At 42.7% G+C, this 26458-nt stretch overlaps 1 protein-coding gene and 1 long non-coding RNA gene across 2 annotated transcripts; one reads left to right on the top strand and one right to left on the bottom strand.

Annotated features, from left to right (window-relative positions):
* Positions 1 to 163: 163 nt before the first annotated feature.
* LOC127139075 (uncharacterized) lies at positions 164 to 6895 on the top strand. The gene is made up of 3 exons (XR_007808958.1): positions 164 to 339; positions 498 to 645; positions 5166 to 6895. It is a non-coding gene; the product is annotated as an uncharacterized LOC127139075 (long non-coding RNA).
* On the bottom strand, positions 1920 to 26259 carry mettl16 (methyltransferase 16, N6-methyladenosin). The gene is given in 11 exon segments (XM_018687251.2): positions 1920 to 2886; positions 3330 to 3404; positions 3406 to 3504; positions 8701 to 8790; positions 10685 to 10754; positions 13522 to 13664; positions 13866 to 13981; positions 14465 to 14605; positions 16038 to 16225; positions 25484 to 25625; positions 26106 to 26259. Coding segments are annotated over 10 exon segments (1698 nt in total). The 5' UTR covers positions 25612 to 25625; positions 26106 to 26259; the 3' UTR covers positions 1920 to 2238.
* Between the last annotated feature and the right edge of the window lie 199 nt (positions 26260 to 26458).

Raw genomic sequence — 26458 nt, 5'->3', positions numbered from 1 at the left:
GGAGTTACAAACAAGATGGCGCTCAAAGTAGTAGGAACAAATAAGGTTTGTGAATCACGCACCGTTTGTAACCGCCCACAGACACACTCCCTCCCAATGACAAAACACGGAGCGCGGCCCGGACGGGACTCACCTAGTCATGTGAGCTGTGGGGCTGAGTCACGTCCGTCACTGTTGTTTTAAAAAAAGTGTTTAAACTCGGCGGACCGCTGTTAGTTTGTTATATTAAAGTGTGACAAAATGTCGCCAAAGAAAGAGGCCGTTCGCAGCCAACCGCTGCTGCTTAGCAACCGCTAAAGTTCAACAGCTAAAGTTAACCTACATAGCAGCACGGAAACGGTCGGTAACGATTTATAATCACTGTGTATAGCTTTTTACGTAACTTCAGTTTTAAAGTAACATCCTACTTGTGTCATCTTTGTCGAAACCCTGATCACCTAATGTCTGCTTGTGGCTTATTTGTTGAATTTCACTAAAATAGCTGTTTCTCCCGACAGAGCTATAGTGTTTCAGATTGTGACACTTGTTGCCCAGCGACTGATCAATGCGGAAATGGCCTCCACAATTTACAAGTAACCTGACTGCAGTAAATTTACATCTCATTAATGTCCTGGTCAGCCGCCAATCAGCGTGAAGAAAAACAAGGTATGGCTCTGGCACACATGGATACAAGCAATGCAGTGTATCGTATTGTACTATATCTCCCGCGTCCAAGCCTCAGAGGCAAGCTGATACTGTTACACAGATTATAATACGATACATTAAAAACAAAACGTGACAATAGCCAAGGCTGAAAATGACACCATGTTAAATCAGTGAGTTGTGATGCACTGTCCTCTGACCTGCAGTATGTTTCCGATGACCTTTTTACACATTAAACTAGTCACCGAGGCTTCAAGCACAAACTACAAGCACATAGGCAGTGGTGGACTAAGCACATTTACTACGAGCTGTATTTAAGTAGCCTACAGTTTTGAGGTACTTAGACCATACTTAACTACTATTATACACTTTTTATACTGCTTCTTTTACTTAATAGATCAGAGTACACCTTTCAGCACTGAGCATAGTGCAACGAATTAAGATATAATGCATCACAGTATTATGAAATATGATAGCTATCTAACACAGATTATTTGAGAAATACAATTAGATCATTAATAATGGTGGATTTATTTAATTACTCATGACATTCATGTCATGACTGAGTCATAAAGTCAGTTTACCTATGAATCAAGCTTCCTCTTTATGTGTAAATGTGAAGAAGTAACTATAAACCTGGTGTTTCTTAAACAGCATCAAAAGTACACTTCATTATAAGTGACAAAAGGACACAAAGTGCCTGTTTCTAATATTGCTGTTGCCTCTGCTTTTCCCACCTCTCACATGACTCTCACACTCACACACACAGGCTAGTGGAGTCAAAGTCCTGGCATAACCAAAGGACATGTCGTACAGCCGGGGACTGTTTTTGCCTTTGACTCGTCAACAGTGAGTGCACACGTACATACTCACAGCCCTGGATATTTAGGCCTCTCCTTCCTGTTATTCACTCAGCTCTGGTCAGGAAATGTGTCAGCTACAGAGGAGTAATAATAGTGGTTACAATACAGAAGATTGTTCAGGCACAGGAAAGACTGAGAGGCTCTAGGAATATCCTGAATTACACAGGGCTTGTTCCAAATTCAAGATGTGCTGACTGCCAAGCCAAAGCCATTCACAAATACAATGTGTAAAACACAGTAATTAAAGGATTTAATCTTAATACAAAAGATCATGTTGACATGCATTGTCCCTCATCAAAGAAACACAAACAGTGGCCTCTTGTGGCCATTTAAAGGCACTGCATCAACATCAAAACACTAAACAAAATAAAAATAACCACTGTGTATAAAAGAAACATCATGAAGTGGCAAACATGTTATAAAATGCACATTTATTCCAAATGTTTTTGAGAGGCAAAATATCAGTGTACAGTATGTTCTACCTTAAAAGGTAAACTAACAAGTACAAGATGTCTCAAGTCTGTTATAATGGCAACACATAACTGTGACTGTCAGCAGGCACAGTGACTTTAGCCTTTTCCAAACTTCTCAAAAGCTGTATACAGTTATACAGAGAAAAGTCATTGTAACTGTACAAAAATAAACTTCCCAACAGACTGACACTCAAACTAATCTCTAAAAATAATGTTTATCGTCGTTTCACACCTGAATGTACTGCTTTCTCTCTGATCACTTAGGACTTTGCGATAGACTTTAAAAGTGTGTTCTTGAGGTAAGTGCACAGTTGGTTCATCAGGTCTTTGTTCTGACCCTCAACCCAGTGCATCTCAATCATCACATCCTGCTCGTCCAATATCACGTTCAGCAGACACTTAAACAGGAAGTGTTCGACTGCTCCGGGGCTCAGGGGTCGTTTTGAGGGCGGTTCACTTGACGCGGCAGGTGTTTCCTTCGGGCCTGTAGACTCCATGTCCACATCTTCACCGGTTACATCTTCTGAGACCTCTTTCTGTTCTCCAGTCGTATTCCCTGTTACATCTTTACACATTTCATTTAAAGAAGAGCCATTGGCAGTCTCCTCTTTGAGCTGCTGTTCAGCTAGCTCCTGTGCAGGTGTGGTTTCGAATTGAGTGTCCTCACCTTGGGTGTTGCTGTGTTGTGTGGAACCAGGCTGGTTATGGGAGGGCGGCGTTACAGTGGGAGCCTCTGAGGCCATGGTGGTTTGAGAGCTGGCTCCAGTACAGTGAGGCGCCCTGGGAAGCTCTCGCAACTGACGCCTTTGTTCACGCCGTTTCTGTCGACCGTGGATCCAAGTGTTCTCCACAGCTGTCAAAAAGAGACTCTGCTCCTGCTCTCTGCAGGGGACACGTTTGTGCAGCACCTGTCACGCAAGAAGAGAAACAGATGTATGCTGAGGTGGCAGGAGAGTGTGAGATCTACCAAGCTGATCACTTACTTTTAATGGATTAATTTAATTCTGCTGCATATAGAGGAATGAACAGTACAGTAAAAGCAAAACATGCACAATACAACTCAAGTCAATTGCTTGGAAGAATATATTCGTCCAATTGTCCAATCCTGGCTGTTGTACTGCACCATATTATACTGCGAGGTATCCCCCATGCAAGGAAGAAAAAATTCATCCTCAAACAGCTTGGGGACAAACACACCACACGTTAGAGCACTCTGCTCGGTTTAGGTACTGGTGAGACGCTGAAATACAATGCAGGAGTTTGACTAAGATCGTTGAGTTTGACAGCTTACAACATGGCACAGCAGTTTATAATACTCTGAGACAGGGCGTTACAGCTCTGTAAGGCTCACCCTCAGGTCAGTGAGTGTCCTCTCCAGCAGAGCAGCGATGCTGTCCACAGGGCCTGCGGGCAGTGCAGCCAATCGCAGAGGCTTTGACCTGGAGCTCCTTCAGTCCTGCCTCAGGAAGTGTGAATGACAGGGGTTTCCGTGACTTCTCCAGTTTACGCTTTTTACTGGGAGGAGACTGAGGGAGAACCAGAGAGAATTTAATAATTATCTGTACTGGAGTTTATTCTGGACATATTTATTTTAATCAGGAAACAATGGCAGCAAAATCTAAAGGTGCGTGTGGGTGAGATCGTTAATAATATTACGCATACACATGATAATTTCAGAAATATTATAAGATAACTTCGATTGTAAAACTTACACAACAATAAGTACATTTTTGTATGTGTCAGAGAAACATTTCTATCTCTTTTCCATCTCCATTTCCTCATCTTTTGTTGTTGTTATTAATCAATAGTATGTTTCTACTTCTCCCACTTTTCATACTTTAGATGCAGTTTTGCTGCACTTTGTTTGTCTCATTACTTTGTAAATTAACTTGAGTGATAGTAGCAGTTAAAAAATATTTTACCCAGCAGAGGGCAGTGAGGGGTAGTGGTTTACACATAGTAACATCTGTATCACAACCTGCAGTATTTGGCAAATTTTAAAATGTGTGACGAGACAAAATGTTTTCTTAGATCCCATATGATTAATAAGATACACCTGTAAATTCATTTCTTTCCTGCAACTTCTCTTAACTGAAGAATCTGTACTGCTCCTGAGGTCTAGGACAGTCATCTGTGTCAGATTCACTAAAAACTAAACTAATACTCAAACTCAACTTAGGTAACCACATTTTGTTTTGGTTTTACTCTCATACTGCGGGCCACAGGAATTATACATGCTATACTTTGTGACACCTTTGTTGAAAAGAAAGTCTCATGTCAGTCTCATGTCCTTTGTTTGAACCCACGACTCGTCATGCATTATCTCATATTTCCACCATAACATAATAAAAAGTCAAGACTTTGCACTCACACAACAGATAAAATAGCACACATACTTTGGACATTAGGTATAATAAAACATGTACATGTGTCAAACCAATGCAAATATTATAACACATTTGTAAATATAATAAATATTACACTGCTTAAATGAGGAAACAGAGGCAAATCACGAGGGCAACAAAAAACTAGTAACAGTGACTAGGCTTTATTTAGATACCTGAAGTGAAAGAAAACAGAACAGAGAGAGACTCGCATATCGCAGGAGATGTCTGACTTGTATTTCACAGATTTGTCTTTAAACTATCAACTTTAGATCCTGTTTAAATTCCTTTCTTTATTCCTCTACTCTCTAACAAAGACTTACAATACAAAAAAAACTAAGAAAAAAACATGAGCTAGTGTTAATCAATGATTATTGATTATACACAGAGGCCTCTGCAGAAGTATTAGGCACTTTAGATATTTATGCTGCATTCACACAATGTAGGACAAATGAGAAGAGGGAAAACACCTCATTCCAACTTGGGAGTGTCGTTAATTATTCAAAGGTGGTTAATAACACCAGCTAAACAGCCTGAATTAAATTCGTTTGAAGCTGTTTTTACTGAAGTGAAGCCTGATACAAACACGCTGTGTACAGCTCCTGTAAAATGAGCTAAAACAATTGTACTGGTGCTAGTATTGGATATTATTTTGGTGTAACTGTGTGTGTTGGTCCAACATTTTATTAACGAGTCTGTACTCTTTCACCAAGGGTGAGTGTGTCCGAGCCTGTCATCAACGGCTATTCCCACTCGGTTGCTCTTAATTACAGATGAACTGACATTACATTGTTTTCACACAGCACCATCAGGGAGGTGTCTGATCAGTCCTGGATTCATTCTGCAGCATGACAACGAGCCTAAACTCACAGCCAGAGCCATAAAGAACTATCAGCAGGGACAAGGACAACAAGGAGTCCTGCAGCAGATGGTCTGGCCCCCACAGAGTCCCGACCTCAACATCATAGAGTCAGTCTGGGATTATAAGATGACACTGAGACAGAAGAAGTGTGGTAAATTGCAGTTGCAACCACCACAGTATGCTATGTATGAAAAACTTTATCCCTTTTTTCACTATTTTCTGTCTTAAGTTTTGAAAATGTAATGAATAATGAACCTGGTTAATTGTTAGCTGAAGCCGGGATGAAGATGAATGTTCACTACAAACCACAAGAGGGCGCTCAAACCACGTGAGCTCCTCCTGAACCTGCAGTGAATTAAACACAGTTCCTCGTCTCTAATCCCCTCTAATGTCACACTATAATGGCGGTGGAGGTCATTACCCAACCGATGTCTGAATTCAGGCAGACACTCTGCAGCGATGGACTGCTACATGTCCACCGCAGCCAATTTTTCAAAGCTGTGCTGGCATGTCACTGCAGGCTGACTGAAAGTGGGGAGACAGCGTGGGAGTGGGGGAGTGAGGGGAGTCTTCTGCAGCAGCAGCAGCATACAGTGACAGAGCAGACAGCATGGCCGACTGACCTACAAACAGCAGAGGGATGGAGCAGACTCTGACCTTCACTGATTGTTGATTACTTGGTCATTTTAGATCATCAGACTAAAACCATGTAGTCTTTCTTATTACAGTTTATAATAAACATTTGTTTTCTCCTTTTCTAATGGCTCTGAAGAGTAACAGAGGAATGCAGTATAATAAATAAATCCACACATATCCCCTCCATCTGTTTCATTATCACCACAGAAAAGCCTCATTATTCACTCCCAGTAAAAGGTTTTTCAGTCTTGATCGTCAATTGATTTTTAGTTGAATTATGGTCCTTGTAAATGCATGTTTAGAGGAGACGGACATATTTAATCAATGGGCTGATGATGGACGCTTCCTCATGCATCTGGCTGATTGTCAGAGCTTCTTATATTTCTTATTGTTTCTCACAGACATCTCTCTCCCCCATTTTCTCCACACTCGGAAAGCCCTGCAGCCCAACGCAGAAGGAGAGGAAATCAATAAAATCCATCAGGCCAAACCTGTTTGTTTGTACCGAGCATCCCTGACACAGATTCTTGCACTAATACACTGGTTTATAAACACACGCACAGTCAACATGCACAGACACAAACACAATTTCAGACAAAAGAGCCTGAAACCCACATGTACAGTTTTAAATACACAATCCTCCACTGAATCATATCCTCCTCTGACTCTGGTGCTCTTTCACTCCATTATTAATCCCACTTACCCACTCTCACCTCGCTGCATACTCCTGTCTCACACACACACACACACACACACACAATACACACACCTCACAATAAAAGCTTAGCCCAATTTTGAGAACTAGGCTCGGTAAAAGCCTTCAAGTTCAACGAGAGCTGTTCTCTCCAGATATAATGTCATTCAATCATCTATCTTGACCTCCTGAGTGTGTGCGCGCACAGACTGCAGAAACAAAACGCTGCCGATTTCACCTTCAGGCAAACACTGTAAATCATACTCTGATCACTCTGTCTTCTCCCTACCCCCCATTTTCCTTTTTGTAAAGTCCCCAGCTCTCCACCCCCCCTGTATGGACCCCTGATCTCTGGACCCTCCTGAACCTCTTCCTGCCAGAGGCCTGTATAAGCAACAAGAGGAACCTGCCTCAGGGCTCAGATTAAGTCAGGCAGTCTTATTCTGTCTACTGGTCCTTTTATTCTGCCATCATCTGGCATGTCTCTATCCTCCTCTTTTGTCTGTATTTACCAGATTTCATTACCCTTCATTTCCTTCAATACAATCCATCCTCTGCTTTCTATTTTCCCCCATTTTCAACATTTTGAGAAATAGGTTTAGATGCTGTCTTATCTGTACAGTTCATTTACAGCTACAGCCATCAGTCGGTTAGCTTAGCTTAGCATAGACACTGGAATCACTGGGATATCACAATGTCCCAGAGCCCATATGATGGTGACGTCCAACAGTCTAAAACCCAAAGATTTTCAGTTATTTACTGTTACATTAATGATGATTACACACAGTAAAACAGTGAAAGCAGCAAATTCTCACATTTAAGAGCTGGAAGCAGCAAAAATGACTGAAATGATTAATCCATCAAAATAGTGGCATATCCAAAGACTAATTGATTAAATGACTGTAGTCCTATTTCTGTGCTGTCACATGTTGATGTTTCAACCAAAAAGTATCTTTAAAAGCGTTTCACACAGATTATTCTGAAGACAACTTCCTGGATGAGATGTAGGTCAAACTTGTGAATGCAGATGTTTAGATTGGTTATATTGTGGCATTTCACACCGGTTTGGTTAAATAAAGTTTAAACCAGCCAGAAGGAGAAAGAAAGAGAAGTAGTAGTAAAAGAGAGAAAGAAGTAATGGTGGTAATAGGAGTCTGCAGGCTGACCTGGTAATAAGGATATTATGTAGGTCATGTCACATATGTTATAGTCTATATGTAACATTAATGAGCCCCCCCACATGCACATACATTGCACCAGACCACCACAGGAGCACATGCATGCAGGCAGAATTAGGTAGTCAACCATGCAAGGAATTACACATGCAGGAACTTCTGTCACGTAACCACACACATACACACACATACACACAGTAAACACATGTGCTTGAGGGGTCTGCCTGGTACTGATGGCGAGCAGCTCCCGAGTGTAAATGACGGTGGATCTGCGTGGAAGTGGAGGAGGAGAAAATGTAGGCCAATGTTTCTGCTCAACTGCTTTTATGCTGAAGAGTCCAAAACACAAACAGTCGTCATCGTACATACAGCCTCTCCTGCACCTGCTGGATATTCTTGTTTGTTTTCAGTCCGTCACCACTGCAGAATCGCCCTCAGTCCTAAATGTGACGCCTTTCACTGTTTCGGCTTTTTCTGTTTATCTGCAACTCTCACTGTACTCTGCTGTGTGTGTGTGTGTGTGTGTGTGTGTGTGTGTGTGTGTGTGTGAACAGTCGTGCCCTGGCAACTGTTGCCTGGCTACGGCATGTTAAAAATCACATAAACATCTCCCCAGAGGGAGGAATAAGTGCATCTAATGGAACGGGGCTGCAGGGAAAGAGGATACTACAGTCTGGAGAGAGGCGAGGGGATGGAGCGGGGACAGAGGCGGTGCATTATTGAGGAGGTTTTGGAAACAGGCTGGGGAGCAGCTGAAGGAGCAAAATGACCAATACTGGTGAGATTGCTTCCCTGGGTATTAATATGTAGTACTGTTTTTCAGTAGATCGAAGCAGAACATACTATAAAGGTAGTGGATTTAATAACCTAGCCACAACAACCACAAAACCATCTGTTGAGTCTGATGTGAGCAGTCGGCCTGGAGTTCTACCAAAACACAGGGAGCGGAAATAAAATCTGCACGGACTTACCGGGACAATGACATCATCATAGAAACTCCAGGCCAGCGCCCACCGCATGGTCCGTCCCTGGCAGAACTCAGTGTGCGTCACTTTAGGCACCTGAGCAAAAAGAAAATTGAAAAAAGCTCAGAAATAGCTACATGCAGCAGATGATTTCACAAAGTGGATACGATGTGATGTGATCGGATTCCCTTCCTCTACCAGTAATTACATTTTAGTTTCTGACTAAAAGAGATCAGACTGTCCCCTGGCACTCTAATGTAAATATCATGTATTATAAAGGTCTGTAAAGTTGCCAGTACACTTCTTTACAAGCGTATGGTCAAATAGCTTCACTCTCCGACCCGCAACAACTTTCCAACGACAGCTTAGAGAGGAGGCTGTGTCCGACCGTTTCTGTAACTGTTCACGTTCAGTTCATGTGCAGCAGTGAGAAAACACCCAGGGTTTAAACTTCTCTCTCCTTTGTCTTCTTCACAGAACTATTTCTGCCACTCTTCATTCTTCTTGTGCAACCAAGTGAAACATTATGAATGCCTCCCAGGAGAGTCTCAAAATTATCCCCTTATGTCCTGCCACCATCAGAACGATCAGAACATGTATACTTACAGTACTAGTAGTCTGTCACTAAGCATGCTAACAGATGTTTAAATAGATCAGTTTTACCTCAGTAATGTGTAAATTTAACACCAAAATGTAATCAGATCACCTGAGTGAAGTTTCTACTTGGTACTGTTATTGAGTTATCATGTTCACAAGAATGTGTTGATTTATTCATTCATGAAAACATGGGATTACATTGCTCCCATCTGAATCATCCAACCCAGATTACAAAACACAGAAAATAAATACTAAAATGCCAAAATACTAACATCTAACACCTGAAGCCGCTGAACTAACAGGCTGCCTTGAGTGAGGGTTTGGTGATATGTACAGTCAGTTTGTGTGATAAAATGTAAAATAGCTCTACATAACCAAATCACTTCCATCAGTTTTCCCTAAAACCACTTGGCGAATCCTCAACATACGATAACATCTGATGGTGTGAGGGAGAGTCCACTCAACATTTTCTCACTGTGAGCTTCGGCTTCACGTCTCTAATCGCAGGTGAGAAAATTAAAGAGTATGGATCCATGATGCGAGAGAGACATGGTGTGAAAACCCTTGTGCAAACAGGGCACTTCAACAGCCTCTGAGGACTGCTTTGGTAAATAGGAAGAGGAAGGTCACTTAGATAAAGGTCAGAGGTCAGACAGCTCTGTATCTGAGGCAGGTTTTTCTAAATTAAAAACACAAAGAGACACGAGGAGTCGCTGGAGACAAAATCGAGTAATGGGTGATAAAGGCATTAGCATATTAACTAGGTCGGGTTTCTTCTTACACCCACTTTAAAATGAGGATATACACTCCTCCCTGGATGCTAGCCAAGGCTGCACTCACTCTGATGAGCAGCGACAACACCCTGAAACCTCTGGAGGAGATCTGAGGGATGGCAGGTGCAGAGGAGGTGAGGTGAGGGGTGGGGGGGGACTTGAGTCGCTTTCTTCTTTCGTTTTGAGCATGTGAGGGAAGTGACTGGCACAGGACCAGAGGCCCGCAGCAGTCAGGAGTCATGTGCTGGGCTATTAGTTAGGCTAATGACGCTAATGCATGTTAGCTACAGAGTGCCGTGTGATTCGGTCACGCACCGCTAACAGAAATCAGCTCGTTCATGGCTCGTTTGTGACACTGCTTAGCTGGCTTATCAGAAAGAGCTGATCTGTTATAGTTTTCTGACTTGTCTGCTCCCTCCACAGCGATGGCCTCCTGCTTCTAATGTCAATACTCAGTCCCAGGGGAGTGTTGGTTTGAGATGGGAGGCAAAGACGAGCCATTATGAAGCCTTACTACAGAGCGGCGTGTCGCTGCATGAACAAACAGAGCCTAGTACTCACTGAAAAGCAGTGGATGCAGATGGGTTTTGCCTTTGTTCTGGGTCTCACTGGTTACTCACCCCTTGCTTCCTCAGCTCCTCTTTCAAAGGTGCCAGGCTGCATTTCTTCCCCAACATGCAGCTGTACCACCTGCAAAAAGAAGGATCCATATTAACCAGCTGTGTGTGACTGTGAGCAGCAGACGGCTCGGGCGTGAACTACCAAGCAGAGATCAAACGAGCCGAGGTCGGGCCTCGGGGAGCAACACAAAAACAAAGTACAAACACAAGAGCTGGAAAAACATCTGTGCGTGTACAGGTCCACAGTGGACGAAAAGATGTTTTGAAGTCGTCCCGAGGCCTGATCAATAATCTCAGCTGTGCAATAAAGAGATGAGGTCGGTCTTGATCAATAAATAGTAGAGTCCAGCCGGGGGAAGATGGAGGAACGATAAACACATCAGGGAGTCAGTCTGGAGGAAAGACTGGTCAGTTTCACAAACCTTGTCAGGGTCTGTTAAGTTTTCAGTAGACGCTAATTAAATCTAATCATCTGGTCTTTACTCAATGGCTACAGCTTGAAAAAAATAAATAAATCGTGATAAATAAATATGCAAAGTAGGGGGTTATCGATTACTAAATGGAGGGTGTTAAGTTCCACTGGGGAAATCTTTGTTTAGTCACCCTCATTTTCATGTGTGTGTTTGATCTACGCATTTAAACCTCCTCTAAACTGTTTCCTCTCACTGTCCAGCTGCCAAACTCTAGATTAAAGAGGCTCTGAGTCGCCTTCAAATGTCACAGCAATGAGCTTTTTGAGCAGAAACAAGTAATTTGTGATTTTTCCCTGGGCTTTACCTCTCAGGCTACAAACTTTACAGGTCAGTACTGTGGACTCTGCTCAGGCCTGGAGAAAGTACTCCAATTTCTATCTTTCTCTTATTATCACTGAAATTGTTAAAGTGGTTGAAACAATTAGTAAATCATCTATTTGTTGCTCAACAGAAAATTTTATAGCTGTTAAGTAATTTAAATAGTTTATGAACCAACACTGGTTGCATCTGCTCAGATGTGATGATTCACTGCTTTTCTTGGTTTCATTTCATTGTAAATCGAATACTTTGTGAATTTTAAATTGTTGGTTGTATAAAACAAGAGATCTGAAGATCTCTAACACAATTTTATGGGAATATTTCTCTATTCTCTGACATAGACTAAATGGTAAACCAGTTAATCAAGAAAATAATCAACATAATTGTTAATTGCAGATCATGTAATATTTGAACATCAATCAAAGTTAAAAGAACAATTTTCTGTATTAAAGGACAAGAACATACTCATTAAGTATCAGGTCTCTGACAGGGAAACTAATTATGAGTTTAAGTAATGCTATGACATTAATAATGAAGCACTTTCCAGTTCTACTATGATGGAAATCACCTTCTGAAACCAAAACTATTCCCTTGAACACAGGCATGTGCCTGGACTGTAGTTCAGTACAAAACCGCAGTCACACCCAACTCCACAAAATGACATCTTAAAAAAACAAACATTTAAACTCATGACTGACAGTAAGGGCACTGAAATGTAATCAGGTTTGGGAGGTATGAGGATGCCCAGAGGGGTGAGGGCGTGGGGAGAGCAACATGTCAGCCTCAGTTGCCACAATGAAATATTGAGCAGCTCTAATATTCACAGATGTTCCCTACTTTTCGACACAGTGGGGAGGAACACCCAGAAGAGCTGCACGAATACCCTCCTCCCTTAAAAGGCTTTTTTCAAACATCCCAAAGTGTGCAGCTGCATTAGCATCCATATTCAAACCCGTCTCTTCACATGTTTCTGAAGCACAGACGTGTGATTACATTCTTATTACCAGAGATTGTAATTTTCATATCAATGGCATGATAAATGAGGAGTGTTAACTCATTTATAACTGGGGGGGGGGATTTGGATGCATGTTTCACTGGGAGCTGAGGTGGCTCGGCCCTATCCGACAGTAATTACACTTCAGAGGAAAGAAGAGGGAGAGAGGAGCAGGGCGCGGCAGCAGCAGAGCGTCTCAAAGGAGACTGGAGAAGCTGGCAGTGTTACCATGGACACCTGGTGGCTCTGGTGTTCCAGCATGCTTTTAGGAGTGACAGCCAGCTCCGGTTGGTTTGGCCCGAGCCTCAAACCTGTTAAATGAGACTAGGGTTCATTCTCGCTTTTTCTCCTCACTACACGAGAATAACACAGAGCCACACAAGAGCAGGCAGGTGTTAACATCAGTCCCTCTCTGGGCCGCTCATCTTTCCCCTGAAGCATTATGCAAACACACACACTGCTGCTTACAACGTGCGCACGCACACACACACACACACACAACCGTCCTGCACTCCCTGTAGGAGGCCAAGCAGGTGTGGCATGTCTAATCAGTTTTAATAGCGCCACTCTGCAGCTCCCTCTACCAGTGTCTCAGTCCACTGCCCCGGTGACAGCCCTGGTAACGGGGGAGGGTAAAGTGACGGGCGTTGGAGACACCCCCGCCTACCCACCCAAACACAGCTGTTCCCTGCGGGCTCCCGGATACAGCGCAGGGTGAAGCCTGTGCCAAAATCATTACACCAACTGTGGGTGACAGCTCCATCAATGCGCAGCAACCCATCTGCCCATTTCACCTCTCGGTGTCTCCCCTCCACTGGTGCTCTCAGCGGCCATTTAAGCCTCTCACAGCCTCTCCAGAAAGAGCGAAGCTGCAGCGCTCTTGTACATCCATCTGCCAATTCAAATATGTAGCTCTGTGGTCCTGAACACTCACAGTCCCTGGCTACGACTGGGCTCAGTGAGTCTGGTTTAGATTTGTTTGCGACTGAGGAGAACAATCAGGTATGAGCCAGGTTTCATTTTGAAGGTTTAAGCCCTGCTCTTTTCCTCACCGCAGGCGTTTCTTGAGCTGCAGACTGTCATGAATGATCCTCTTGACAAACTCCAGTTCCCCGCCCTCCGCCATGATCTCCGTCACCCCGCCTGTGTTCACTGAACTGGGAGGAGGCCGCCGTGAGTTCCTGGAGTTGACCCCCTGGAGCGAGACAAACAAGACAGACAGAGATTAAGATAAAATCCTATTAGAAGCCTGTTACTATCATGTAAACAAACAGTGTTTCATGTTAGCTACTGCTCTGGTCAGTGAACAAGTGCTGTGTTCAGAGAGAAATCGACATGTTCAAAGAAAAATTCAACCAGATCAGCAGCAAATTATTTGCAGTGGATGAACACTTACCTTTGCTTCAAGCTGGTTTGCAAAAAAAGGAGGGTTGCACATGCAGAAGTCGTATATGATCTCGGTTTCTTCTTTCAAGGCGTCCATAAGCAAGGTCTTCTGAGGAACTTTGACAACTGGGGAAAGTAAAAAACAGATCAGAGCAGAACAATTTCAGATCATATGGTCAACAAAACTGTAAAAAAAACACTAAACATAATTTTATAAAAACCTGCAGATGTTGGTATCAAATTGCTTCTTTAGTCCCGACAAAGATTCCAGACCCCAAAGATTTTCAGTTTACTTAAGATAAAGAAAAGTAATAAATCCTCATAATTTAGAGGCAGGAACTAAAGCATGTTTGGCACTTTTAATCCTTTTAATCGATTATCAAAATAAATCTAGTGACAGTGAGAAATATTTCAGACATTACTGAGTCAGTTCACCGTCTTCATGACTCTCCTTGTTCTACTGTGACTCTACATTTTAGCCCTGACAGTTATTGGCTGCTGTTCAACCAAAGCTACTTAATCTCCCACTAGGTGACACAATATTGAAATACTACACTGAAAAGCAGCTTTTTGAATGAAGCATCTTCAGGGTGAGAGGGCCGTATTTACCTTTAATGAGGTCAGACAGGTTGTTCTGCTCCACGTTTTTTGTTGCATAGTCAAAACAGATGTCGTCCACCTCTGTGGCGAGGAAATACCAACCGTTCATTGTGGCTCCAAGCAAAGGGTAGATGCAAGACGCCCCAGTGCCTGAGGAGACACACACACACACACACACACACACACACACACACACACACACACACACACACACACACACACACACACAGCAACATGACACTGAGGTACATACTAGTGATGATGAATGGTCATGACTGAGTGATCAGTATAGAAATATTCTGGGATGCTGTTTGAAGTAGGGAATGGAAGGCTGTCCTATTATCTTTAACGTAATGGTAAATAAATGTCAGTTCCTGCAGCTATGATTGAATCATTCACATCTAACAAGGACCAAAGCTGCATAATTCATCTAAGCTCAGGCAGAGGTGGCATTGGTTAACGGAGGAGATGCTCAGTGGTGATCCATCAGGGGGTAGACAGCTTCAATCTGCTTCCACAAAAAGGTTCGGGGTCACCAATCTATGACCTGAGGCTCTAAAGACGACTCACACACACACACACTCACACACACACACACAATCACAACACACACAAAGACAGACAGCTCTTTCTCTGACAGACAGAACCCCAGACAAGCTGTGACACGTGGATGGGGATTTGGTTGGTGCGTGCCGGGACACACTGGGAACACTGGGGGTGACGGGGCTCGTGTGTACCAGCTGGAAGCATCAACTGACATTTCCATGTCTCTCTCTGAGCTGCTGGTAACCACATCAAAAATAAACAAGAACAGGGGTCTCCAACTCAAATTAACTCAACAGATTTTGTTTTTTTCTTCTTTTTTCTTTTTTTTTTCTCTAACACTGAACTTCAACTACATCCAGCCCAAAGCTGAGCACCTTCTCTTTTCCTCTCCTCTCTCTTGTATCCACATTATTCCAGTTTCACTTCATAATCATAGAGAACAACAGCTTTCTTTAAACTGTCTGTACTCCCTCACGTTTAAGGAAAGATATGTCAGTGTGAAGCACCTTTGAAGGGGCCTTAGTTTTTAATAAGGAGTAAGAAAGCATGTTTTGCTTCTGCTGCAATGCTAAATCAGTGCAACACTTGATCAATGAAAAGCCAGTTTCTAACACTAACACAACAGATGAGGGAACAATCTAAATGAGAATAATTGAAAAAAATAATTTCTAGGCTGGAGTTAAAAATAAATTCTAAACATGTAAGGGGTCTTATTAAATTGTCTTGCAGGCTGAATCTGTAGTTTGAGCCCCTGAGCTTAGAGAAATGCACACACAGACATGTTAAGTCAATTTGAACATAGATCACAAATGTTACATAACTTAATTTAACAAATAATTATCATGAATATTGAATTACAGAGGAAACCAGCGAGGCCAGGACTGAACAGTTTAGGAAATCCCTTGGTTACATGAAAAGCAATGTCAGCTCTCCTCATTTGGAGCATCCTCGCCATGGGATAATGAAAGTGATACCTATCACACACACTGTAACATGACACATGTACAGTAAACGACACCAACAGTAGTGGTAGTACCGATGTCGATGCCCCTTCGTGGCTGTTTCTGGCCATCAATCAGGTCCTCCACCCAGTGGATGTAGTTGAGGCGCAGGGGGACAGTGGGTATGAGGCGCTCCAGAGGGATCTCGATGGTCAAACCAAAGTCCTCCTTCAGCAGGGTGCAGGTCAGAGCTCGCACTGCCTCCGGCTCTTTGAAATTCACACTAGAGGAGAATCAAACATGGCTGAATGAGTTCGAGTAAACATTTTAATCCTGCAGTAACATGCTGTATTTTGGACCAGAGAGGTACTGACTACTACAAGTATGTGGGTCAAAGCTGAGCTAGGAAGACTATCCCTCAACAGACAGGGCTGAGTATCAAGCCCTAACTTGACAATCTAACTACTCATTTCTCGCTGCTTCTGACCTCTTTGTCTTCTCCTATTAAAGATTAAAGCCATGTTCCCACATCTCAGCAGTTAAATTTATTGTTGCTGACAGGAGTGGTGGCCAACACTACAAACATTAAGGCAGAGGTTGTATGAAACACAAATTTCCCTTAAGGATCATATCAATCCAGTCACTTGGTGATCCTCTTGTTTTACCAGTGAGGGGACCTGACGGAAATTTAATGCAGCATCCCATTAAGCTCTGCTCCTCCAGCATGGTGCAGCCCTCTGCACTGAACCCCATTACTTCACATTAAAACACACACACAGATGAAGGACAATAGGGAGATAAGCAGCCCATCAGTTTCACAATCCCCTGCTAATGACAATGGAATTCACATTTTCAACACTACTAAGACCTCCCCCTTTCTATTCCCCAATTCTCAGTCCCACTCGTTTGGCTCTCCCGTCTCTTCCTCTCGACGTGTTTAATGATTCCAGCTGTCATACAAGCAGGCACACAAAACGAGTGGGTGAGATAGGTATAATTAAAGCTTCGCTGAAGCGCTTTCGCACCTTTGGCAGATGCAATTAGACACATCCTGGTGACGGGAGCGTCTGGCGCCACACGAGTTTGGTGTGAGCATATTTCAGAGAAATAAAAAACAAAAAACCCTGATGGTTTGGATGGAGATGGAGCTACACTGAGATGCAACGCAGTAAACGTCTGATTTTGTTTTTGTTTTTTCATTTCTTCAGTGATAAACACCAAATAAAAGTGCATCTGTATTTAAGAGAGAGTGAGATCCATTCATTCATTAAGGTGTGGTTGTTCTTCTTGCAGGTAGTGGAGAGGGGCGTGACAGAGAAACATCAGCGCCTGGGCTCATTAGTGACCCTGACACACCTGGGCCCTGCATGTCAGTAATCCTCATAAAAACCCTTTCAGAGCTCAGTTCTGGTTCTCTCTCCTCCCTGAGACGCCCATTTGGTTTTGGTTGGTGCTTGGTTTGTGTTGCTGCACCGTACAACACATGCTTCACTCATGCACTCACCTACGCCACTGAAATGTCAGAAATGTCTCAAGGAATACAACAAAGAGCCCAAGGTGTTGACCTGGCGTCCAAACCCACCCCCCCATCCCATATCCCAATCTGATCCAGCATCTGTGGGATGCACCAGAACATGCCAGATGTTGGAGAACCACACCCAGCAACCCACAGGTTGATCCCAAAAGATCTACTGCCAATATCCCAATGCTGGACACCACAGAGGGGGAGAGGGGCTCTGGTTTGAAGGGGCGACCACTGACTGCAACGTCCCCAGTTCAGCGTCATCAGCTGGGAACTGCAGTTACATTTCCTATCTCTGTCTCCCCTCACTTCCTCTCAACTATCAGCTGTTTAATAAACAAATAAAAAGCCCTGAACCTAAGACCTAAACCAGGGAGAAACCTTCCTCACTGCTGAGTTGACTCTGGTCACTGAACTCTGCATCTTCATTCAGGAGAGCTAACAAAGACGAACGACCCTCCTGCAGCCAGGTGTGAGACGGATACAAACGAGAAGCGATTTACCTGTAGCGCTGGACATCAATCTTACCCAGTGTCTCTTCACTTAATGAACATATTAGGTTAATGGTCCAGTTTAATCAGCTGCTGAAGGAGTGAGACCTCTCAGAGAAAAACTAACACCTGGCTCCTCTGAGGACGTACGACGCATTTACGAAAAGACGGATCTGCACTTTAAAAACTGGCCTGAGCTCGGGGGGACGAATCAGGCTAATGAGGCAGAAGTGATACATCAGCATAACGCTCACACTCTCCAAAAATGAAAGCTGGTCTCTCTCATCTGTCCGGCTCTCACATATTCTGCCCTGTTTCATTTCTCCTCAGAGGCATCATTAGATAAGGATCAATATTCAGAGAGGGAGGCTGCTCAGGCCAGCCCTCTATTTTTAGCCCCTGATGAGTGTGTGTTTATGGTAGTGAGTGTGTGTGTGCAATGCAGACCGATCACTCCCATCAGCAGCACTGCGAACGTCTCCATGGCAACCCCACCTACTGAACAGATGAGGAGAGCACGCAAATCCGGCCACGCTGGAGCAATGGCTGATGCCAGACAGAGCGTGCGAGTGCCCGCGATTTACGTCTCTGCTGCCAACGTAGGTGCACCGCAGCGTGCTTACGACATTAACACGGCCAACGGGATACAGCGTGGGACAAACATGAGAGGAAAAAGTTGTGATGACGGATGAGATATGGTGTGCTGAAACGACATTAGAGAAGCTGAGGGGGAAAGAGGAAGGAGCCGAGAGTCAGTCAGAGCTCAGAGCTTGATTCCAGCTTGTGTTCAGGTAAAATACCGACAGGACCAGGTGAGGAGGAGCAGAGGGAGGTGTAGAGTGAGACTCTGCAGGTTGAGATAGAAAGAGGTTTAAGTGCTGAGAAGCAGAAAAGTCCTTGGCTCAGGTTCAGATGGATGAAGAGGACGACATCATTAAACCGGAGGGGAGTTTACTGCTGAGACAAACAGCTCGCTCTCACCTCCACGTTACATGATCAGCATGAAAGCCGCGCGCGCGCACACACACACACACAGTAACACACAATTTCTGTCCACAGAGAGGTGACCTTCAAGGTACATCTACCTCACTCTGAATGTGCTGGGAAAAATTTTGTGCTGATTAGCAGCAACCTCTCCTCCCATGTCAGGTGTTTTTTTCTTTTAAAACACTGAGTGAAACACATTTGAGTCCTCAGAAGAGCAGAAACTGACTTTGAAAACCTCTGAGCTCATTTTGTGATATTTTGCAAATCTGCAGATATGCTGAATGTATAAAAACAGTCATTAGGATCCGAGTAACAACCGACAATTACAGCTGAAATGATTATTGTTCTGAATGTTTTCAGCACATTTTATGAATTACAGGTTCTGCAAGTCATCAAAATGTTGGGCATTTTGTAACTTTAATGTTTGTGATAAACAGGGGTTATGTTTTATTTTATGGGTCCTGTATTTTCCATCCAGTTTCTTGGAAACTTTCCTCATAATTTCCTTCATTTCCTGAAAATTAGCTGGTGTTTAGCTGTCAAATACCTGGGTATATCTCCATGAAAGACCAACACAGCCCGGTACTACTTATATGGGAAATGGAGAAAGTGTTAGTTGCAACTCAAATATACAAAGCAAGTACTTAATAACTGTAGCAACTAACACTTTCACCATTTCCCTTATAATTACTACCAATATTTCTAAATATCCTGGTAAGTTGCAGTTAAACAGCACCTACTTTTCAGTAAATTATGAGGAAAGTTTCCAGAGAATTAGCTGAAAAATATGGGATCTGTAAAATTTATTAAGTCCAATATGACATTTTGTTTACTTAGCCATCGGGGGGGGGGGGGGGGGGGGTTTGCCCTTTTGCTGATTAATTTACTTTTACTGATTTACTTTTATTTTAGCAAAATTTTAAATTAACAGAGAACATAAGACGCAAAATAGGAAGATGGGCTGAGGTAGATGATTAAACACAGACAAATACATGGGTACACTTCATTATGCAGAGGTTTAGTTACACTTGCCCTTAAAATATTGAAAGAAATAGTTAAAACCAAAAAAAAGGAAGAAAATGATCTAAATCAAACACCTTGAGGTGAAAATGTCTGAGAGTTAACTGTGGAAACAAAAAGGGAACAGATCTGATTGGAAATGTATTTTTTGTGCAATCTCTGCATGTGTGTTGCCATTTTCAGTTTAGTGACAAAAGAACAAATATTTTCCATTTAGGGATTTGGGGTGAAGTTTACTCACCAGCCGACAACCATTTAACCAATCATGAGAATTTAGATAATGGGGTCTGTTCATGTCAGCTCAAGAGAGCTAATTGGAGCAGTTTACCAGAAACCCTGTGGCCAGCCTCAAAACAACCCCAATTATACAGCTCATAATTAACTGGTTTTTCAGATAAATGATTTGGAGTACAGACATGCTTCTACCTGGATATCAAGGGCACGGCTCAGCCTCTTCAAAGCAGATGTAGTGGGTGAAATATGTAAAATTAATGTCCTACCTAAGGCAGTGACTTTCCATTTTCTCTCTCACATCATGGTAAAAAAAAAAAAAAAAAAAAAAAAATCAGTATGTTAATGGCTCTGCTGGGCTTTCCAGGGAGAGAAGTGCTGCAGATCATTGTAGTTTTTATATTTATCAATTTAAAGTGGCATTGGAGGACATAATTATTCATTCATTTATCCTTTATTGCTAAGAACATGCTTAATAATATATCTCATAGAGCAAAACTGGTGTGAAAACTGAACATTTCATCAATTACGGAAGTGAAAATCCTTCCACAGATGATCATCTCCCAGCTCGTAAAAAAACATGACTGCCAAATTAAATGTCACCAGGGCTGTTGCATTTTTAATACCCATTCATGCCTCCTAATCCCACTCCTCTATCTCCCTCTGATCTGAGCCCCCCGCCCAACCCTCTCTTTCCTCCTTCCCCCAAAAACTGAAACAAACCAACACTCAGACTATTTTGGGGTTTATCTGCTCCTCACTTCATTTCCAATCACATCCACCATATTTCTCCCCCAGCTGCCTCTGGTCTGAGCTCGACTCTCTGCCCACTGCTATCAGTCTTCCCCACTGACGGTCCCTAAATGAGGGGAGAAGTATCTCCCCCCGAGGACTGAGTGAGTGTCTCCCCAAGATTACTCTCATCTCCCAACTCGCCGCTTAAATACTTAAAAACCCAGGAGATGAATTCATTGTGAAATACAAAACCGCGCTAATCCCTCCACTGATGGAATGACAGACTGACGGGGAAGAGGAGCCAAATTTCTGCAGACGGTTAACAAGAGCTGATACCACATGCAAACTTAGACCCAAATCCTGGACATCCGTTCATGCTGTAGGAAAAAAAACTATGAACTGGCAACTAACTCCAGCCTGTGCTCCTGTTGTGAGTCAGTGTCTGATCAGTGAGCAATGTCGCTTCAACGATGGCTTAAACAGTTTGTCAACAAATCTTCTGGAGAAAGGTGACGATATCTGGGCAAGAATTATCTTCCAATACTAACTATATGAAACACTGAGGCTCCAATAACTTATAACTTAATGGACACTCTTGGACAAAGTATCATTCATCAGGTTCACATTAGACCGACTGTTTGGAATGAATGCGTACCTTGATAATTCACATTTCAAGGCACACATGTAACTGAGGAGGTTTGCAGAGCCACTGGTTGGAGCTGACAGAGAGTCGGTCTTTACAACAGACAACATGTTGAACCCTGAGGAGGATGGGATACAACAGTAGAAAACCTCGTCTGGCTCCACTCCTGTCAGCCAGGAGCAGAAATCTGTGGCTGCAGTGGGCACAGGTTCACCAAAACCGGACAGCTGAAGACTGGGGGAAAAAAGCAGCCTGGTCTGATGAATCTGGATTTCTGCTGAGGCACACAGATGGTGCCACTGCATCCATGGACCCAACCTGCCTTGTGTGAACAGTCCAGGCTGGTTGTGGTGGCATGATGGTGTGAGGAATGTTTTTCTTGGCGAACTTTGGAACCTGTAATACCAGTAGGGCTGGGTACCGAATTTTATGGCACCGACCGAAATGCTTTGATACTACCCGGTGTCGAAAGACGCTTTGTTTTTCGGTGCCAAGTTTCAACATCAAGGAGTTAGTTACGTGATCAAGGTCTGATAATGTGATTGGTCGGTGATTGGCCATAACATTACACGCGGTAGAGGCATGCAGGAAAAATACGTGGTTACGCCCACAGACGGGGTTGATGTGTATCTGTGTTGTGAACTACAGTGTGTGTGTGTGTTGAAGCGGTTGAAAAAATGCAACCGAGGTCAAAAATGTGTCTCCATTTTAGTAAGATTGATACCAACAGCGCACGAAGCAATATTTGCAAAAAGGACATCGTTGCTAAGGCAACACGACCAATTTGATGAAGCATTTGAACGTGCACGGAATCAATTTATGAGCAGAAAGTTGCTCAGTGTTCAACTGCACGAAGATTTAAAGGTGTTTAGTATACAGCAGTGAGCATCAGGCACTGACTTGTCACTTGTTCTTTTGCACTGAAAATTATTTGTTGTATATTTTTTATGTTAGAAAACTGCCTTGAGTGGAAAAGTGCCAAAACTGAAAAATAAAACTCAAGATTTGTACCATAATATGTAATGTAATTTTCTTTGTTAGAATTGATTTGATAAAATTGTTATCGAAAAAAGTATTGTTCAGGAACCGGTATCGAAGTCAAGGTATCGGTACCGGTATCAAAACTTTTTGAACAATGCCCAGACCTAAATACCAGGTCGGTCATGGTTTGAATCCCACAGCCTATCTGAGTATGGATGGTGACCATGGGCATCCATTTATGTCCACAATTTTCATGCACATGACGATGAGTTCAGGGAATCCGACGGAACCCCTGGGGATGAGGTCAAACAGGTGACTGGCAGCGTGAATATGCAGCTGACAAATCAGCAGAAATGATGTGCTACAATCATGTCAACATGGGCCAGAATTTCAAAGGAACGTTTCCAACATCTTGTGGAATCTAAGCCATGAAGAACTGAGGCTATTTTGAGAGTAAAAGGGAGGAACAACCCAGTAATAATATGGTGGTGCTTGGCGATAGGTGTAGATTATTCTGCCTACTTCATTGCTGACTCCTTTCAGTTTTCTGCTGCCTTAAAGAATGACACGCACAGCTAAAAGCTACGTGTTTAATTCTGTAAGTGTCTAAATTCAACTTCCACACTGAATGTCTATTGTCCAAACACGACCAGCCCACTGTCTGTTGTCTGTCTGTCTGTCAGGAAACCACAGACAGACACTGTGACACCACAAACCGATAATTAACACCTGTCACAAACGGACAAGTCGAGATTTACAGCACACGCTCGGCCCACCATAATATGATTGACTGGCCACCTCTCAGCCACAAAGGATCAGCCCACACCAATATGTTCGCAGTCGCACGCAGATGTTCCGATTCGTCGCAGTGACACCATGTCCGCATTCATCTGCATAACACTAACAATAACAAGCGATTTCCTCACTGAGCAGACGTCGTACCTGTTTCATACAACACAAACAAAGAGGGAGGAGAGTGTCTCAGTCCTGACAGATGAACAGCAGACCTCAAACACAAGTCCAACAATAACTGTCAGCTCTTACAGTTAGTCTGGAGTTTCCTTTGTTTGTCCTAACTGAGATATTAAAATAAATAAATACATCAAAAATAAATAAGATAAGCAGACATGTCATGCTAAAAAGACTGGAACCAATTCAACCAAGTTAAATTGTACATGCTATTATTAATCGATCAATCTTTGCGTCTACAAGCATCAGAAAACAGTGGGACAATATGTATAAAATTATGTTATAACAACAGCAAATATGATGTTCAGCCCAAAACCTTAAAAATTTGATTGACAATAACATCAAGCAGAAAATTCTCACATTTGACAAAAAGAAGCTGACAAATATTTGGCATATTTGCTTCAAAAACGAAAAATAATTTCTTGATGAAACATCTACCTGGGCGCAGGTGAATGACAAGCAGAGGTGGCTCACTAACTGCACAGTTGTAGTTCATGTTTCTTTCCCACAGCAGCAGCAGCAATCATGAGCTCACACTGTTTGACGTCAACACCACTAATCCCACCAGACATATTCTTCCTTTGTTCTCCTGCCTGGACTTTTTCACATCATGACTTCTAAGCAGCAGCCCGCTGAGAAGGGCGCACACACACACACACACTCATTTAATTTGCATCCGGTCTGAGTGCAAGGTGAAACTGGAAGCTTACTGCTCAGTTTTTGACGGACACGCTAACCTATTTTCAAAATTGGGGTGTCACTCATAAAAGCTTTGTGAAGTTTCTCTAATGAACAAACAGAGGATGGAGGGAAAAAAGAAAAAAAAATGTTGTGATGTTGGATCCATTAATCATTTGTTGTTCTTCCTGCTGTTGCCAGAAGCTGAGTGAGCAGTAAAGATCAGATCGAGTCAGCTGGGACATGAGCGGTGCTGAATGGGATCCTCAGGGCTTGACTGAGTCAGACTGGCATATTGGTTTGTGCACATGTGGCAAGAAGTATGTGGACACCTGAATCTCTCATTCTAAAACCAGAGGTTAGTGAAGATGGCATGGCATTCACATTACATGGCATGGATGGTAGAGATGGACAGTTTCCTATAGGTTTAGGTTTAGTCCAGTTATTTCTTATACCCCGGCCAGTTGAGAAAGATGGTGCATGAACAAAATCAGAACATATTCACACACATTTCTATGGCAAAACAGAACATTAACTCAATAAACCACCTAAATCTAAACTCTGCTTACACTGGGTGACATCTGGGGTCCTATGGGCATTTTATAGTTTAAAGGAACATTTCCTTTCTCAGGTGTATCATTTTTTTTTGGACTTGTGACTGAAATCAGCAATTTGCAGATCATATTATAGTCTCTTTGTTTTTATTTTGTATATTTGTGTTTGGACACTTTTTCCTCAGTTTATTTGTTACAAAAACTAAAAGCTTTCAATAGAAACTTGCTAAAAAAAAAAAGAGAGAGATTAAACAGATTTCCATGCTCATTACATGTGAGGATAAAATTACTGTGTACTGACAAAACAGAGCTATATCCATTGTATCTGGATGATAAAGTTTGGTTTACATGGAGCAGTGACATACTGTTTTCCTGTAACACACAGCAGCAGCATATGCCAGTAAAAAATTGACATACGCTGCTGCGGCGTGTTATATGGCAGAGAGAGAGGAGTGATGCGCCGTTTATAAGCCACATACAGCATCAGTGTTAATGCATCATAATCAGCTGTGACATATGTCATTAAGAATCAGGAAGTGGTGCATGACTGTTTACAGTGGCACAAGCCTGCAAAACATCAGCAGCAGGTCACTCACAAAACAATCATTTTGCCTTTATATCACATTTGACTAGAAATTCAAACAGTTGCTGTGAGAGATTTGAGATCAAGGACGGAAAACTGAGACAGAGAAATACTGAACACACACTCTGTGAAGTCTCAGGTACTTACACGGGTCGTCCTGTGAGGCTGGTGTGCACGTGCTGTTGGAAGTCTGGATACTTGGAGGCCAGGTAGGCGAAATCAGGTGGTCTGTCTTTGTACCGGTTCCGAGGATGCATGGACTTGTTCAGAGCCATGTTCAGAGACCTGACTTCAGGACAAACACAAACACCAAAGACATGATAATGTGTGGGGTTTGGAGCCTCAGCAGACACAGAGATATTACACAAACACTGGTTTATTAAATAATAAAACAATAAATTGACGCTTGATCTGAATATGACTCTAACTTTGGAAAATATTAACATCACACATCCACCAGACAGGTTTCGCAACTTATGAGCAGCGCTGCTGCTGTAACACTGCGTCTCCTAAATAACTCTGGTTACTTTGATTTACGTTTAAGTGGGGAACAAATTTTATTTCTCAAACTTGGAGTAAAAACTAACGGAGACACGGAGCTCGTTTGGTGCAGCAAGCTAACTCTGGAAGCTAATACGTAGCTCTTGCTTATCCCTGCTTACCTTTACGGTAGCTTAATGTTGTTTTGATGCTGCTTGTTAATATTTTACGACTGGCGCTTATTTGAAAAGAAATTCGCAACAGTGAAGAAAAATCACACTCAACTCACGTTGTCCAAACGTTTTCCACTCTCTGGAACTCTCTTCCTGGATGCGCTCGACGTCATCGCTCTACGCCGATGCGTCATTACGTCATGAAAAAAGGGTTTCAGTTTTTCAACTGAACTTTTTGATAAAATTAAACAAAATTGCTCCTTCGTCTCTTTTACAAAGAGCAGACATTAAGCACTAATTAAAGCTGCCTGTTTAAGACGTGATAATATAGACGCAGATTAATTCATAGTAAAAGTATACACTTGCACATTTTAAAGTTAATCTCCTTTTTTGTTCTTGTCCATTGTTCAACATTCATGATGATGAGAATAGAAACATATTTTTGATCAGTTAAGTTTTGGAAGAAAAA

The sequence above is a fragment of the Lates calcarifer genome, linkage group LG21 (genome assembly GCF_001640805.2).
Source record: "Lates calcarifer isolate ASB-BC8 linkage group LG21, TLL_Latcal_v3, whole genome shotgun sequence".
Taxonomy (NCBI): Eukaryota; Metazoa; Chordata; class Actinopteri; family Centropomidae; genus Lates; species Lates calcarifer.
The sequence above is the reverse complement of the archived record's forward strand: the minus strand, read 5'-3'. Positions and strand labels throughout refer to the sequence as shown.